General features: G+C 37.5%; 2 protein-coding genes across 2 annotated transcripts; both read left to right on the forward strand.

Moving 5' to 3' along the window:
• The first annotated feature begins 429 nt into the window (after positions 1-429).
• On the forward strand, positions 430-4,051 carry LOC137571908 (mucin-2). The gene is made up of 3 exons (XM_068283616.1): positions 430-709; positions 777-926; positions 996-4,051. The coding sequence occupies exons 1-3, from the start codon at positions 457-459 to the stop codon at positions 3,917-3,919; spliced, it is 3,327 nt and encodes a 1,108-aa protein (XP_068139717.1). The 5' UTR covers positions 430-456; the 3' UTR covers positions 3,920-4,051.
• Positions 4,052-7,921: 3,870 nt separating this feature from the next.
• LOC137586589 (uncharacterized) lies at positions 7,922-17,574 on the forward strand. Its single transcript, XM_068302683.1, is given in 3 exon segments — positions 7,922-9,063; positions 13,475-13,660; positions 16,525-17,574. Coding segments are annotated over 3 exon segments (1,371 nt in total). The 5' UTR covers positions 7,922-8,552; the 3' UTR covers positions 17,199-17,574.
• The last annotated feature ends 481 nt before the right edge of the window (positions 17,575-18,055 follow it).

The following is an 18,055-nucleotide window of genomic DNA, read 5'->3' on the forward strand; positions in this document are numbered from 1 at the left end:
CATTTCATAATGAAAGAACACAAAAAGAAATGCTACCATTTCCAACGAATTCGATTCACAGAATAATTTCTCATGACTAGCCCCCTTGCGCCCTTGCTACCCACAACTCGCTGGCCACATATGACACAGATAATTAAAATTTCATAATGCAAATGCAGTGGCAAAATAAAAAACAGTATTTAAAAAAAAAAAAAGTTAATAATAATAAGGAGAACTGTCTGGCGCTGAGCAAGAAGCAACATTTAACTGATAGAAGCGAAACCAAACCAAATGGGGCTCTTAACACGTAGACATTTCAATGATATGACAGCACAATTGTCGCGTCATTCTCCTACAGTTTGATCGGGGTTTGTTTTGCAACATTTTTTTTTCTTTTTTTAGTATAAATAGCTTAGCCTGGCTTAAGAAAGGCATACTGGTTAGTTGACAACCAATTGGCTACAAACCGTTCTCAAAATGTCTACAATTTACTATTTCATTGGATTCTTATTGTTCGCCACACATGCATGGAGTTATGGATATGGTCAGGGATATGGAAGTAGCCATTATAATCCCTTTTCGCCATGCGGTTATTATATACGCTGTCAGCCTGCCCAGGAGGAGGATAAAGTCTGTGCCGTTGGCTATTCGCACATGAATGACCGCAAATATCTAAGAAACTTTGCAAGTGAATGTGAGGCTCGTTACTATAGTTGCGTGGACCAAATAAGTAAGTGCAAAGCATGCGATCCGGCTTGAAGATCATTACATTTTAATATTTTGAAATGCATTTGCAGAGTGGGATGTCATTTATAATGGAGAATGTAACGATTGCCCTCAATCATGCACGGATGACTATACGCCTGTGTGTGCGGCCATCGGTCCAACGAGACGAACATTCCCAAATTACTGTCAACTTTTACATGCAATTTGCCATACCGAATATCGTAAGCAGCCTTAATTACATATACCCTCTGAACAACTGCTTGATATGCATATGCACATTCTCATTTTAGCCTGGAAACTGGAGCATCTGAGCACTTGTGAGAGTAAGTTGCCTGCTGCATACTCACCAAAGGGCGCATATGTTTATCAAGAGCCTGCCTGGGATCCCTATGCAATAAATCCACCTCCATCACTAATGGAGCCACACAGGGGACCTTATAACTGGCAGCCCTCTCCGTACGGTTACGGATATCCACAGGCGATCGAAAGCCAGTCCTCTTATACAAGTCCCCAGCGACAATCCTACAACCCTATATATAATAATACAACACCCACATATCAGATAAACACTACAACTACGACAATGCCAGCTACCACAACAACAACTACACAGCCCTCTACAACAACGACTACTACAACGCCAGCGCCCACAACAACTACAACGCAAGGCACTACAACAACGACTAACGCGACCACAGAAACGCCAACCACAACAACAGAGTCTACCAAAGTCACTCCAGTGCGAATAGTGGAAAATATAGCGAGGGTTAATGTCGTAACCGATGAACCTAATCCAAGCAGTGTTTCAAGCACTTACCCAACACTAACAACTGCAACAACGCAGTCATTTGAAAGCACGACCGCAACTAAAGCACCATCAGTTCAGCGTTTTGCCGCAAATGTAGAACTACCCGCTAACACGACCGTCAAGCCCAACACAACAGTTAAACCTGATACTACCGTGTATTCTACTTCGTATGCTACCACTCCTGTTTACAATACGACCACAGAAGCTCCGGCGAACAACACAACCGCAAAGGATCCCGTATCAGTCACTCGGTTCGTTGCAAATGTAGAACTTCCCGCTAACACGACCGTGAAGCCCGTCACAACAGTTAAACCTGATACTACCGTATATTCTACTTCGTATGCCACTACTCCTGTTTACAATACGACCACAGAAGCTCCGGCGAACAACACAACCGCAAAGGATCCCGTATCAGTCACTCGGTTCGTTGCAAATGTAGAACTTCCCGCTAACACGACTGTGAAGCCCGACACAACAGTTAAACCTGTTACTGCCGTGTATTCTACTTCGTATGCTACCACTCCTGCTTACAATACGACCACTGAAGCTCCGGCGAACAACACAACCGTAAAGAATCCCGTATCACCCACTCGATTCGTTGCAAATGTAGAACTACCCGCTAACACGACCGTGAAGTCCGTCACAACAGTTAAACCTGATACTACCGTATATTCTACTTCGTATGCCACTACTCCTGTTTACAATACGACCACTGAAGCTCCGGCGAACAACACAACCGTAAAGAATCCCGTATCACCCACTCGATTCGTTGCAAATGTAGAACTACCCGCTAACACGACCGTGAAGCCCGTCACAACAGTTAAACCTGATACTACCGTATATTCTACTTCGTATGCCACTACTCCTGTTTACAATACAACCACTGAAGCTCCGGCGAACAACACAACCGTAAAGAATCCCGTATCACCCACTCGATTCGTTGCAAATGTAGAACTACCCGCTAACACGACCGTGAAGCCCGTCACAACAGTTAAACCTGATACTACCGTATATTCTACTTCGTATGCCACTACTCCTGTTTACAATACGACCACTGAAGCTCCGGCGAACAACACAACCGTAAAGAATCCCGTATCACCCACTCGATTCGTTGCAAATGTAGAACTACCCGCTAACACGACCGTCAAGCCCAACACAACAGTTAAACCTGATACTACCGTGTATTCTACTTCGTATGCCACTACTCCTGTTTACAATACGACCACTGAAGCTCCGGCGAACAACACAACCGTAAAGAATCCCGTATCACCCACTCGATTCGTTGCAAATGTAGAACTACCCGCTAACACGACCGTGAAGCCCGTCACAACAGTTAAACCTGATACTACTGTATATTCTACTTCGTATGCCACTACTCCTGTTTACAATACGACCACTGAAGCTCCGGCGAACAACACAACCGTAAACAATCCCGTTTCACCCACTCGATTCGTTGCAAATGTAGAACTACCCGCTAACACGACCGTCAAGCCCAACACAACAGTTAAACCTGATACTACCGTGTATTCTACTTCGTATGCTACCACTCCTGTTTACAATACGACCACAGAAGCTCCGGCGAACAACACAACCGCAAAGGATCCCGTATCAGTCACTCGGTTCGTTGCAAATGTAGAACTTCCCGCTAACACGACTGTGAAGCCCGACACAACAGTTAAACCTGTTACTGCCGTGTATTCTACTTCGTATGCTACCACTCCTGCTTACAATACGACCACTGAAGCTCCGGCGAACAACACAACCGTAAAGAATCCCGTATCACCCACTCGATTCGTTGCAAATGTAGAACTTCCCGCTAACACGACTGTGAAGCCCGACACAACAGTTAAACCTGATACTACCGTGTATTCTACTTCGTATGCTACCACTCCTGTTTACAATACGACCACAGAAGCTCCGGCGAACAACACAACCGCAAAGGATCCCGTATCAGTCACTCGGTTCGTTGCAAATGTAGAACTTCCCGCTAACACGACCGTGAAGCCCGTCACAACAGTTAAACCTGATACTACCGTATATTCTATTTCGTATGCCACTACTCCTGTTTACAATACGACCACAGAAGCTCCGGCGAACAACACAACCGCAAAGGATCCCGTATCAGTCACTCGGTTCGTTGCAAATGTAGAACTTCCCGCTAACACGACTGTGAAGCCTGATAGCAGTGCATTATCGGCCTCAAATGTACCCACATCGGATAATTCGACTTCGAATGCCTTACAGGCTGACCCTGCGCCGAAAATCTCATCTACAGGCGTGACAACTGACGGGAGTGCCCCCAACAACACGGTTATAAGTGTGGATGTTCCTGGAGAGGATGGCACCAAGCGAGTTCGTGTCCACAATATAGATAAGAGCAATGTGTACTTTGTTTTCCTTTCCTAGGCAATTCTCTCGATAGAAATAAGATAAGAACATTTTTTTCGTTTGTTATTCTTCCTCATTAACAAGAGTTTAAAGTTGTATTAATGTTATAAATGTATGCGTATGTTGACAATAAAAACAAATATCTTGATATATCTGCCCCTCCCCCCACCTTTAAATAACTGATATGGTTGTGTTGAATGACCATTCGGGTATATAGAACGTCATAATGATGTTTGCTCCAATTGGTTGACCCATGTTTCTTAGATATGGTAGTGATGCAATCGTTTGGAAGTTTTGATTCTGAGTGTGAAGACCAAAGAATGGATCGAAAATTTTGGTATCATTGAGATTCTTATTGGTCATTTTCTGAACCAGATCCATCAGGTCATAGGAAAACATTCTGGCTTTAAGTGCCGACAACAGTCGCTTGTATGCCGATGAAAATGTCTTACGTTCGTATTTCGTATTTTTTGAATTTAAATTCGATTTTCCAGTATTATTGTTAAAGCTCTCATTGCTTGAATTGTACATCTTGTTCAACTTTCGAAGCGTCTCCCTCAGTTGGCTGACTTTCTCTTGAATATAAAACAAAACATGCAACATTCCCTGATTGTTATGGGTGTTGGTCTTTTCGCGAATATTTTGGGTGTTATTTGGCTTAGATGAATTCACAGGACTCACAGAAACTTGCCATCCAAAGTCCATTCGATTGCTTGAACTATTATTTTCAATGGCTTCGCCAATAATGACAATGGCCATTAATAATGCCACGTAAATCCAAATATGCTAAAGGTTAACACACTTATTTTCGAAGAAAACTGCAAAAGTTACTCAATACTTACCATAATTTTAGAATATTTTATATTTAATTTAAATAATTTTTTGTTTAGAAAGCAAAATGCCTTACAAAGTAAAGCATTCAAGTTAACACTGATAATTCATGCTCAACATTCCATAGGTTACCCTTTTTTTGTTTTTGTTAACTTTAAGACAGAAAAATCAAAGCACACTTGTATTCACAAGTTTTCTTAGCATTGCGGAAAAATTTCTTTAAATTCAATTCAGCAAAAATGAAATGAAAGAGTTGAATGACCCCAAAAAGTGATGAACTCTGCGTGGAAGAGAAATGGGCTTAACCATTCGACGATTCAGTCATTCTTTAACTCTAGGGTTTGTTTCGCTTAATCACTCTTAAGTCAATAAAATGGTTTATCTTTTAAGAAATCCAATCTGACTGACCTGAAACCTATTGAAAATCAATTTGTCTTTTTAAGTGTTCCCGGTTTTATGAATCAAACTTCATTTCTGTTCATTCAAATCAGTTTATGTTATATTGTATAATAGATATGCATCTTTGTTATATTTTAGTATAGCATCGACAGAGCAAGCTTAAAACGGAGACTTTTACGGAAAGTTCTGTAGACGTGCTTTTCGAGACATTCGTTAAAAGAAAATTCACTCATTTTCAATTTATCTTTGTTGGAAAATTCACTCGGATAAGTTATCTACACTCAACTTCTAAAGCTTGAGTAAAATTTTTAAAACTTTAGAAGACAAAAAATCTCCAAAAAGTTTCTTTAAAGTTTCATTGGATAAAAGCTTAGGGTAAGGATTGAAATAGCTTTCGATAAAAGTGTTATATAAAATTTCACATTTGAAAAAGGGAAATTCAACTAAAGTCTGCTGACCCTTTAAATCATTAGCTTTTTAGGCTATAACTATTCTAGATTAAATATTGTTTATTTGAATTTCCAATAATTCAATTATAAAACTGTAAAAGACTAACCCCAATTATCCCTCCTAGAGCTAAAAATAATAAATAAAAGAACATCCTAAGTTAGAATTCAAATGGAAAAATCATTGGAAGTAAGAATTTATCTCATTAGTTTAGTTTTTTTAATAAGTATATCTAGTTTACATTTTCCTCCTGTATTCAACTCATAAGTTGGACCTAGAAATTAAGTACTTAAACTTATATCCTAGATAAGTATTCTTAATATTATAAGCTAGTTTAAAGAGTCTATTTAAATGGCCAACAATTGATGTAATATATAACTCAGAATTTGTAGTGTCTTGATCCATTTGTATCTGTTCGTAAATAATAAATTTCAGGAACTACCAAAGCTAGCCTCTACCATTAGAACCTGTATTATTTGTTTCAGATATTCTGATTTGTAATACCTATACATAATGGTCATAAATAGGCCGCTAAGTGCTCTTTAAATGCTGAATATATCATCTATTAATTATTAGAAATATTTAACTTTGATTTCCACTTATTTGAGTTCGTTTGTTAATCATGTTTATTAACTGAATTTCATATTCTTATCGATTGGTAAGACTGAATGAAGAAATAGCATATGGAGAAACATATTTGCATACACAAAAAACAATATGAGAGAGAGAAAGAGAGAAAGAGGGAGGCAGATTTAATTCATATTGAAGGCCTGGATCTATTTTGGTTAGGTCCGAAACAACTCTATTAGGTTTACCTTTGGTGCTAAAAGCATTTGCATTGCATACATATACATACATATATACATATATGCACATAAATGCAATTGAATTTTGTAAGCCCAGGCTTCCACTTCTTGCCCCCTCCAACAACAACTAACTCTATCCAATGCTGCTGACGTCCACTCTAGTTTTCGGTGTGTTTTTGTAGTTGTTTGACTTTGCCTTTTATACTTCTGCTTGCATTTATACATTTTAATTGATTGCATTGCACATTTTCCGTTTTCCTTTTCAATTTCATATTCAGTTTTTTTCCCCAAAAAAAAAAAAATCTAAACAACATAAATTTGACATCATCCAATTGTCCGCGTCACTTCAATGACATGACATCCCCCCTCTTCCCCCATCAGCATTCTGTACAATATTGTGGCTCATTAAATGCAATGTTTTAATCACGCCAAAACCAATCGACGACGACGACGACGACGACCAAGGCCAGCAATATCCATCAACAGCTGCATAATAGCATCCTGCCAATACGATTGATATTGAAATTGTTTTTCCTTTTACCCTCTACTCACACTTTCTCTCTCTCTCGCGCGTTATTTCGGTGGTTTGGTTTTTATTTTTTTCTTTCTTGTTTCGATTCGATTCAATCAACCAGCACATTCTAAATTCATCAAGTAGGCACGGGCCACGTTTTCTGAAACGCGTCAATGATTTGACCCATATTGTTCAAGTATTACCGTAAAAAGGATTTTTTTTATTCAATTTCAAAACTGATTTCAATATACTCTGCCCACAAAAAATATAGTATAATTCAGTTTGCTTTGCTTTCTCTTTCTCTTTTTTTTTTAACTCTAGCTTAATGTTTTAAGTTTTTTTTAGTGATTTTTTCATATAATTATAAGAATGGCAGACGTATTTAAATTTGGCTCAGTTTTCTGATTGTCAGCCTTTTTTATAATTCCCAATTGGTTAAGGCATGTCTAAAAAGGGTATCCCATAAGGAAATTAGACAGTAAATAAGCAATCTAGGTCATTAATAAATTCTCTTTTACCATTAACTAAATAAATGGAAAAAGTTTTAAGTAAAAATCAAAATAATTTGACCTAAAATCGTACATTTTCTTGTGACAAAATTGTTAAAGGACCTCTAAAATAAGAGGATTGCTCGTTTGGTCTTTCTTTAATACGTTCTAGAGTTTACCAATTTAAACGAAAGCAAATCAAAAGGAACGATTTTTAATCAATTTTCTAGTAACAAATGACTAACACATTAATTAATAAGTCTTCTGCTTGTAGTAAGTACTTAAAATAAAAATAATAAATCCTTGATTGAAAAGAAATGTTTCTTGCAAAAACTCAACAATATTTTGAGTCTTTGCGACTCGCAGTAAGCAAAGAGTAAATTTCCTATATGGTCAGTGGAATCTGGCAGATTTCCAACATTTTCCATTTCCATTTTGTGTGGTTGGGAAATTCATTCTGGGGAAATTGTCTCTTAAAGTGCTTGGCCAGTATAAAAGCGTTTGCCATCGGAGCGATGGGCCCAAAGCGACGGCAACAACGACGCGTGGCAGAAGCCTTGGCAGGACAAGAATCATTATTCTTGTACCGATATACGCGTTGTGCGTGTACTGTAAGCGAGGTTAGCTCAAAAAGTTCGTGGAACTGATCACAGTAAGCCAAGAACTAAGTGAAGTTTATTGAAAAAAAATATATAAATGTTATTAAGTGAATATATATTTTTTTTCTTTTGTGTGAATTTCAAAACAAAAAAAAAGTGTCAAACAATGCTCAACATTTGAATGGACTAACACGCATACAATTCGCCTCCACACACACACACACATACACACATGCACACACAATAGAGAGAAAGAAGGGGACAGAGGAAGGAAATAGAAATAGAAAAAACGGTTCGTGCTTGGCCATTTAATTGTGTGTCTCCCTGGTGGCTAAAAGGCGGTCTCGCAAGGCGGGCAATTCAATTCGATTCGTTACGATTGGATTGGATATTGCCTTCCCCCGTCCTTTCGTCTATGTTTAATGAAGGCATTTTGGATGCCTTCCTTCTCTCCTAACCATAGTGTGTCCTAGAAAGCCAACAAACCAAAAATATAATAGAGAAATGTTTCCTGCTATATATGTATGTATGCATATGTGCAAATATGATTGAAAGTTATTAAACAATATGATCAAAACAACAACAACAACAACAATGGATGAAACAACAAAACGTCGCAGCAAAAACCTAATACAGGCCACAACGGGTAATATGAAGACATTACTAAATCATACAATGGCCGGAATCAATCCAGCAGCTTCACATTTGGCACTTTTACTACAAACGGGCAGCGGTTTGGGTGCTGCAACGGAAACGGATATACCAACGAATATCACAAATGTATTTAACGATCTGCCGCCCATAAGTAGTCCTAGCGGCGGCGGTGGCAATCTGAGCGGTTTCATTGAGTCCTCCACCTCCTCCTCCATCTCTTTTGCGGCATCCTCCTCTGCTTACAATACAACAGCCAGCCATATATTGTCCAGTGCCGTTACACAGCTGCCAACAACGGTGGCAACAACACTACCAACAACGGCAACCAGTAGCATGGCCGCCACATTCCAGGCCCAGACAGTGGCCACATTTATTGCAGCGGGCAATAAAAATCGAACCCCAACAATTGTGGTCTATCCAACGGGTGAGTTGAAATCCCAAAAAGGGACCTTTAACAATTACCTCTCAATATACGGGATGACTAAAGCAGTGGTAGTATATATCTCTAAAAGTATAGCATACTTTTTTGGGGACTCACAGCCCCAAATAAATGAAAAAATGTATTTCATTTACTCGATAAGTTAATGAAAAACTTTAGTTGTCGCTTGTCTTTTAGGGGAGTCATTAACATTGTCGCAACATAGTTGCCTTAATTGGTTAGAGGGGAAGGCGAGGGCGAATCTACAAAAATATGAAGAATTTATTTACTTAAGAATTGTCACACAAAGTTGCAGTTTGCATAAATTAGTCTCTAGTCTTTTCTGGGAGATATTTTTCTAATTAATTGAAACTGAAATGGGCTTAAATCCTGGTTAAATTATGTACACAAAATTTAATAAGTTTAATTCACTAAGTCTAATCAGCGCCTCAAGTTCATAAATTGACTTGGGCTTTAGTTCAATTAAATCTTCGTTTAGCGACTGGAGTTAAGATTACTTCTTTCTTTGTGCCCCTGTTTTGGATGGGGAGGGGTTGGCTAATTAGTGATTAGGCTGCAGTCTCAGTTGTCAGTTGTCACTCATCGTTGTTTAGATAACTTGCTTTCAATAATCAAATCAGAATCACAATTACCAAGAAATACAACAACAACAACAATCAGGTCATTTGCCAGCTTCAATTAAGTGGCCCTAATTTACATGATGCCACACAACACTCACACTTTCGGGCGCTCACACAGACACAGCCCTCTTCAGCATCTATATAGATTAAGTTGGTTTGAACCAATTTGGAAACAATTAGAGTAGAACTCAAAGTCGGAGTTGCAGAATTAACAAAAAGAGATAAAGAAAAGAAGCAAAAAAAAATACCCAATTCGTTGCCATCTCCAACAAGGACATCAATGTCAACGCTTTTAATGGCCTGTGGGTGTAACCAGAGTATGCCCTGCCATACGGATAGGCTAGGAATGGTAGGGGAATTATCCTATGGCTTGGTGGCTGTTACACATACATACATATACATAGTATGTGTGTATAAAAAGAAAAGAAAAAGCGAAAGACAACTTTTTGCCAACGCTAACAAACTTGTACATTTCAATTCACATCAACAGCAATGGCAACAACATCAGCTTCAACTTTAGCCTCAGCGACTCACAGTGTGACTAGATTTTTGTTTCAGAATTCGTTTTTAAGATCAATATTTAAAATTCTATATCATATATGCAAAAGGTTATCCAATCCAATAAGAAATATATATCAGATTAATTAATTAAATCAACCATTAAGATGATGGAAAGACCTTTCGAAAACTAAGAAAACAAATACTAAATTGACTCGAGAGTCCTTTTGAATTCCCCCTCTAACCAAGGACAAAGGCGAAATTTACTTTTAAAAACATCTATTTTCTAAAATGCCATTTAGACATTCGACTGAGTGGGCAAAGGCATTAAATTAACTCTAGAAGAGCCAACTAATTAGGCGTCTCAAAAATTTACCAACCACTGGACTTGCCTTGACTTAGCCTTGACATGGACTAATGACCTGTCCCCGAAGATCTATGGCAGCCTACAATTAGCTGACGCGTCATTATAATCCAAAAATTTCGCCCATTCTTTAAAGTATTCACATTTATAATGGAACAAGCCACTGTGCGGCAATAACAACAAAGGGAAGTAGACAACAGAAAAACGAGAAAAAAATTGCGTAAATTCATCCGATAAAATTCGTGTTACACGAATGAAGAGTGAATGAAGTTTTGCCTCTTCAGGCATCATTGATAATTTAACAATGCATTCATTCCACTTGGACCTCTCGGGTCGGTTCCCTTTACAATGCCAAAAGTATTTTCCACTCACCATTTTTTCTTTGAATTTTGTTGCTTTGTTTTGTTTTCAATAAAACTCGCGTATGGTAGATAAAGTATCTGTTGTTTGATTGTTGTTGTTGTTGTTGATTTCATTCTTGATTTCATTCTTTTTTTCTTTTGGCAATTTGTTAATGTTTTCAATTGTGAAATAAATCAGAACAAAGTTAGTGCAATGATCCGTATAAATGTTTAAGATATATCTTGATGTATCTATGTATCTACCTATCGATTGATAGATACATATCTATCTACAAGTTAAGTCGTAAAATATTATAGAGAAACTTTTTAGTTTAATATATTTTTATACTCTAGTAAATATTTAAGATCGATTTTGTTTGTTCGTAAGAGATTGCAAAGAATTTAGTGAAAATTTTGCAGAAAAAATATTTTATGCGCTTAAAAACTATAAATTTGGCATTCCTTTTTCGTCTCTCTCTACCTCTCTCTCTCACTCTTTCTGTCTATCTTAAACACTTCAAAAGGCATTTATGTACCTAGCATTTATATACATTGTAAAGACACCTTAATGCCAAAGTGTTTGTATGTGTCTTTGTGTGTGTCTATGTTTTTTTTTCGCTCCATTCTTCACATTGCTCCTTGTGCTCCCTTTTTTTTGGTCCTTTAGGTTCTTTGCCTTTGTAGCGCATTCCGTTTTCGACGTCAAATATGCAAACATTCAATTTTCATTGATTCGCCCGACTCTCCGACTGTCTGACTGAATGACTAACTGCCTGACTGATGCTAGAGAATTGCAAGAAGAAGAGAGAGAGAGAGATTCACTACAAGTGCGGTAGCGATTGCGGTAATGGATGAATGGATGGATGGCTGAATGTCTCGATGGTTGGATGGAGCCTGATGATAGCGAGCAAAAGAGAGGCCAAAGTATTATTATTTTTATTGTATTTATTGAATATTTCTGTCTGATGAGTCAGCACGGACGGTTGGCTGGCTGGGTGGTTGAGCGAATGGGGACGGGGTAGTTGAAACGAAGCAGTTATTGAGACTTGGTTGAGACAAAGTTTTGTCAGCAGAACAACCCCGCCAATTGCCCTGTAAGTGATGTGCCATTGAGATTACAACTTGAATTGGAATTAAGGACGCCATCAAAACTAAAAGTCTACGCCATCAATATGTGTAAATTTGAACTGTCACTTCAAAAGGCGTTAATTGGATTTAATAATGTCAAGCAGGGCATGGCAGGACAGGACAAGACAGAGTAAACTGAGACACAAACTCACTTTGGCTGGGCTCGTCTACGAGTATGACCCAATTCCCCACTCTCTATTCCTCTCCCTCTCTCTCTCTCTCTCTCTCTCTCTCTCTCGCTTGCTTTCAGTTTTTATGCCATATCATGCAAATCTCTAGATATTTTATTTTGTCTTTCATATTTATGACAGGCTCGGAAATTTCGGATTTTGCGACTTAAAGTCACAAGATAATCACTTAAAAAGGACAAATTGAAACGAAAATTGAGGCTCAGCCTACGAGCCTGGGATTACGTAAATGTAAATTAAAAAGCAAAAGCCAAAGAGAAACTAGTTCAAAAAAGGGTTATTAAGTGAATGGGTGGCTCGGGTGGTTTGGGCTATCCCCAAAATGGAATTAAAACCCAAAAGTGCTTGGACGTCCTCAAGTTGGCCATTTGTTGGGCATAATGAACTAGAATAGAAGTTAGCCAACTGCCTTTTGTCACCCACATTTCGGTGTTATAATTGTTATAAACACAAACATATTGTTTTTATATGAAAATAATCATTATTAAGCCCGTTTGTTAGTTTGTTTTGGCATATTTTTGTGGTTGACCACAGCAATTAGGCAACTGACAGGGTCAGCTTTACTTCCTCTCCAGCACCACCCCCTCCCCGACCCACCGAAAAGCAAAGATTAACAATTTACGAAATGTGGCATATTAATTATGCCCGGAAGTTTTCAATGCAGAAGAAAAAAATAACCATCATAAATTATATAGTAGATATTATAACATAGAATATATGAGTGTGTACATACATATATAAAGATTGCAAAGATTTCTCATAGGTTTCATTACGACAATTTTAAGAACAATACATATAATTAGTTTTGAAACTTGCTGAGTTGATAACTACAATCAAATGAGGTAACAAAAGATAAGCAAAGGACAAGCTACTAACCATTTTGTGCCCCTTTTAAGACTTGTCTTAAAAAATTGTCCTTGAGATTTGTAATACCCATGAAAAGCGAAAAAAACTTGACTTAATTTCAATGAGGTCTTTGAAATAGTTTGGCTAGAAAGTTCACTCGATTTCCTGGTCCTATTGGGGTTCATAGAAATTTGGTTTCCTAGAACTATTCACAGGGAGAAATACGTAAAAATCGTGAATCATCTGCGCTGATGATGAAACAAATGAACAAATAATTTATAGAGCAAAAGCCAATCATAAAAAAAAGTGCTCTAATTTCAACTAAAAGGTCTTGTAGCTGGTACTCAGACTAATTTATCTAACATTTTAAAATAAATATTAAACTGTTGTTTCCTTTGTTTTGTTTTGCAGTTTCACCTGAATCGATTGTCATACCGATTGTATCCTGCATCTTTGGTTTCCCAATTCTGGCGCTAATTGTCATCTGTTGTCTGCGGCGGCGAGCCAAATTGGCCCGAGAGAGGGACAGACGACGTAACTATGATATGCAGGACCATGCCGTCAGCCTGGTCAGATTTAGTCCAATACATAGGCTTAGTGAGTTTGAATGTTGTGTAATTGTTTTCTATTGCTTTTTTTGCACATCTTCATCTATCAATCTTGCGTCTCTATGGCAAAATCTTTAGCACATTATATGACCAACTCGTTTTTTATTAACATTATCACCTTACTACAAAATGTCATATTTAGAATCTTCATTAGAGACCCAAACATATATGTCCTTTTGTCTTTATTAAAAACCAACTTTCATAAAGCAAATGTTAAAGGATAGGATGCGCTTTTTATTCTTATTGATGGATATCTTTTTGTCTGTCTATATTTCGGATTCTGATGCCGGTTGAACTTACTATATAAGATATACCAGAGAGTAGAAACCTTAAAAGTGGTATTCAAATACATTTATACACTTGAAATGACAGTGTAAAAATTCAATTAATTGTCGTTGATTTACTTGTGTTGTTGTTTTTTTATTATTATTATGTAAGTTTTTTTTTATTTTTTTGTGGTTTTCAGTTGTTGAAATAAAGTAACCCTTTATTAACTCTAAACTGAAAATTCTAAACATATTGTAGGTACGAATCGCTGGCAAAACTTTTGTTGTTAGTAACATTGTTGGCCACTTTCGGAGACAGGAAGCCGACTCCGGGCAGCCTGCTGTGACACACCCACACACACACAAACAGCCGCTTAATAAAGGGAGCACACGAACATTCGCACACGCACACACACACACACACTTACTCTAGTCTACATATGCATGTGTGTGAGCTATTTTACATGTGTCAAACACAACGGCAGCATCTGTACATTGCACATTGCATACCTTTGGGCGCTTGTTGCCCTCGTTTGCCACACACACACACACACACACGCACACCTACTCATGCCATCAGGCTAGCAAGGGGAACCAAAAAAGGAAAAAATGAAAATAAATATACCACTCGCCTTTTTAGCATTGCGACACTCCGTCGTCCTGGTATCAACATTTCATTACTTTATGCACGCACTTACGAGTAGCTACATTTTCCATACCCTTTATCCTTACAAAATGGTATATCGGCTTATTGCTGATCCCAGCGAATTATTTCATAAGCCATAATCTCAAAAGGCGTTTGTAGACATCCCTACGTAGTTAGAATGCTTCATTGAAATGTAGACAGAAATTTTAAGACTTTACACTAACTTTACAATAAGGAACTATATATGTATGTATAAAAATGGGTTATATCAAAAGGATCAATCAAACTTTTGTCGATGATGAAAAGTTGTTATTTTATTTTTTAGATTCTGGGCCTCACAAAACAGTTTCGAAACAGCTTTCTCAACTTTAAATTTCCCGCTTTATATGCCAACCATGTTGAAAAGAAAAGACGCATACAGTGGTGTTCACGTATTTAAGACATTCTGTAAATTAAAACTTTAATTCTTATTTACTCGACTCCTAAGTAACTACTTAACTCAACTGAGTGACAACCATTTATTGAAAATCTTCAATCCGATTCCTTGTTGTTCAATGACTCAAGTCAACTAATTAAAGAAAATCATTAGTTCTAATCTCAGATAAGTTGAAGCTCCACTAGTGATTTTTAAAGGGCATTAACAATTCGATGTGGCCTTTAACTGTAACTTTTAACCTGAAGACTATAAATTTTGTACCCACCAATGTGAGGTATGTATATACAAGTGTAGAAGTAAGTGCCAAAAACCTGGCAACTAAGTTATTCTCGTTGCTGACGATGATGTTGATGATGACAATGAAATTGGAATCGAAAGGGGGTTGGGGGTGGTAAGTTCAACCACATTTTCAGCCACAAAGTAAACTCATTTTCGGTTATCTTCGATTAAGTTGCGAGGTTTTTGGGTTCTACCCACATAATTACATATGTACGTTAAATACCTATGTCAACATGCTTTTGCATAAATTACCAAAACACAAATTACAACCGGGGCTAAAGAATATACATACATACATACATACATACATATGTATATAAAACAACAACAAAAAACTATTCGAAGGCCAAAACTGTTTGTTAGATTCCAACCAAGCGATTATATTTAAGCCAAGCATAAACAAAATTGTTCTTTGTAGTAAGATTTAAGCAGATTTAAACAGTTTTCACACAGCGATTGAAAGGCAAGTGATGAAAAAGAAAAGTTTTAAAAATTCATTGAAAACATTCTTAATACCCTGCATGAACACTTTGGCAAAGTGTATTAAAGTCCGCATAAAATGAAATTAGTTATTTGGGTAAGTTTTTGACTGAACGAACACTCATTTGGGTTAAAACTTGAAATCTACATCACTGAATGTATTCATTCATTCTGAATCATTGACAAACTTAGATGGGGAACTCTGAGTATATACAGTTTGATTACTCTAAACTCGCCAAACGAACACAGACAAATATTCAAAAGTAGTCGAATCAATGCGCATATGACAAAAACTCTTTTCTTTCGTTCAACTGAATAAAGATTTGAAAGAATAAATCAATTTGAGTGTTAAGTATTTCCATAGCAAAACGAATGTTGAATATATTCATCACTATATTTCATAATCTTTCAGTCGGAGATATAAATAATCAATTAGACACATTTAGAATAAAACAAATTAGACAAATTTTTGCCTTTCTTATCTCTTATCTCTATAGTTTAGTGTCTCATCCACTGAGATCTATGTATGTATGTATGTGTAACTAATTTTCAGCAATTTTCTTTGACTAACTTCTGGTGGCACTTGCACGTATTCACATTCTTGTCACATGCTTTTCCAACTACTTGAGCCTACTTAGAGACTTTTACCGAACCATTCGCATTATTCACTAACGATTGTGGTTAAACTATTCAATTAAATTGTGTTTTTTCCTTCTCTCTTTCGTTTTGGTTTTGCCTCTGCATAGATTACCGATCGTCGCGAGCTATCAGTCTACGTCCTGAACGAAGCCTAAGTCAGGGCTTCACATCGCTGGAATTGGATACGGTACTGGAGGAGCGTTGCAGCGATGTTGAGCAAACACAAACCGAAATCCTAAATCCCGAATCACCCATGGACACCACATCCACCTACAAGATGTCCTTTTCATCGAGCTAACAGTTAGCCACACAGCAGCAGCAACAGCAGCAGCAGCAACAACAACAGCAACAGACGGCCTTAACGACCTTGCCAAGTCCGAGTCCGATGCTAGAGAAAGCAGCTCCTTCGTCGTCACCGTCGTCGTCGTCATCATCTACACATTTGCTGCAACCGCCGAAATTAAGGAAAATGGGCAGCATGCGAGACTCGTCCCAAGATTCACAGTCCACAGCATTGGCCAAGCGAAGGAGTCGTCTTCAAGAATTGCGAGCCGCCAGCAGTGGCGGCGGTCAATCATCCGAGGCCGCTGCCGCTTTTGGCAAACGCCAATCGAAACGGGAACGTCATCGAGGCGATGCCAAAGGATCGGATCCACCCATTCGCAAGTCACAGTCTCTCGATGCCAGCGATACCTTCTCGCTGGCCAGCATTCAATCTCCATTGTGGGTGACCCTAACAAATGCTCGCACCATTGAGGAACTGGCTCAACAGAAACTGTAACCAAAACGCAGAAATACATACAATACAATATACCCATACCCATACCCATACCCATACCTAAACCTATTACCTACATATATATGTAGAATTAAATGTTGTTAATTGATTAGCAATTGTGATCCGATCGATCACCGACCACCGACCAGCAAAAAAAAAAAAAAACACCCAAAATCCACATTCATACACATTATTAACGTAGATAAAATCCATTTCAATGTAAATGTTTGGACAAGCCAAACAAGAATTATAAACAATATGAATGTTAATAACTAATACTATACACGAATTTCCATTATTAACTACAACTAATGACCAAAAAAACAGCCCCACAAAAAAAAAACGCTCAAAGAATTAAAATAAACCTGCAATTCAATTGACTCCAAAACAAAATGATTTTTTTTTTCTATAGTTTGCTGCTTTTTCAGCTAGATAACGCCAAGGGAATGTATAATTTTAAAACCATTTCATTTGCTGTTTCTAGTTGAAAGAAGTAGCTTTTTAATGATATATAACATTCCAGAAAAGAAAACAGAATTATTGCTAAAATTTAGGCCAAAGATGAAAATTGTTCTCCAGCTTTGCTGCAGTCTTCTCTACATAACTTCCAAGCAGTGCAAGCAGAAAGAAAACTGCTTGACTTCACTATGGGGCCAAGAACATCATCAAATCCTACCAATCGGTTTAATGAATTAAATTAGTTATAAGTTTCTGTATCTATAATTTGGTAAATTTCTCAAAAAGTTATATCTTAGCTTACAATATTTTGAAATAGCTTCAAACACTTGACAATGCAAGGGAAGAATATATGTGATTTTATCTGATTTTAGCTTTAAACTCAAATAATTTGATTGAAGCAA

This window comes from Drosophila tropicalis, unplaced genomic scaffold (genome assembly GCF_018151085.1).
Source record: "Drosophila tropicalis isolate 14030-0801.00 unplaced genomic scaffold, ASM1815108v1 contig_158, whole genome shotgun sequence".
Taxonomy (NCBI): Eukaryota; Metazoa; Arthropoda; class Insecta; order Diptera; family Drosophilidae; genus Drosophila; species Drosophila tropicalis.

Excerpts from the sequence above, each read along its gene's own strand:
- LOC137571908 (XM_068283616.1), top strand. The coding sequence starts at position 457 with ATGTCTACAATTTACTATTTCATTGGATTCTTATTGTTCGCCACACAT. Across the intron at positions 710-776 it reads TAGTTGCGTGGACCAAATAA|AGTGGGATGTCATTTATAAT; the intron begins GTAAGTGCAAAG and ends ATGCATTTGCAG. Across the intron at positions 927-995 it reads AATTTGCCATACCGAATATC|CCTGGAAACTGGAGCATCTG; the intron begins GTAAGCAGCCTT and ends TTCTCATTTTAG.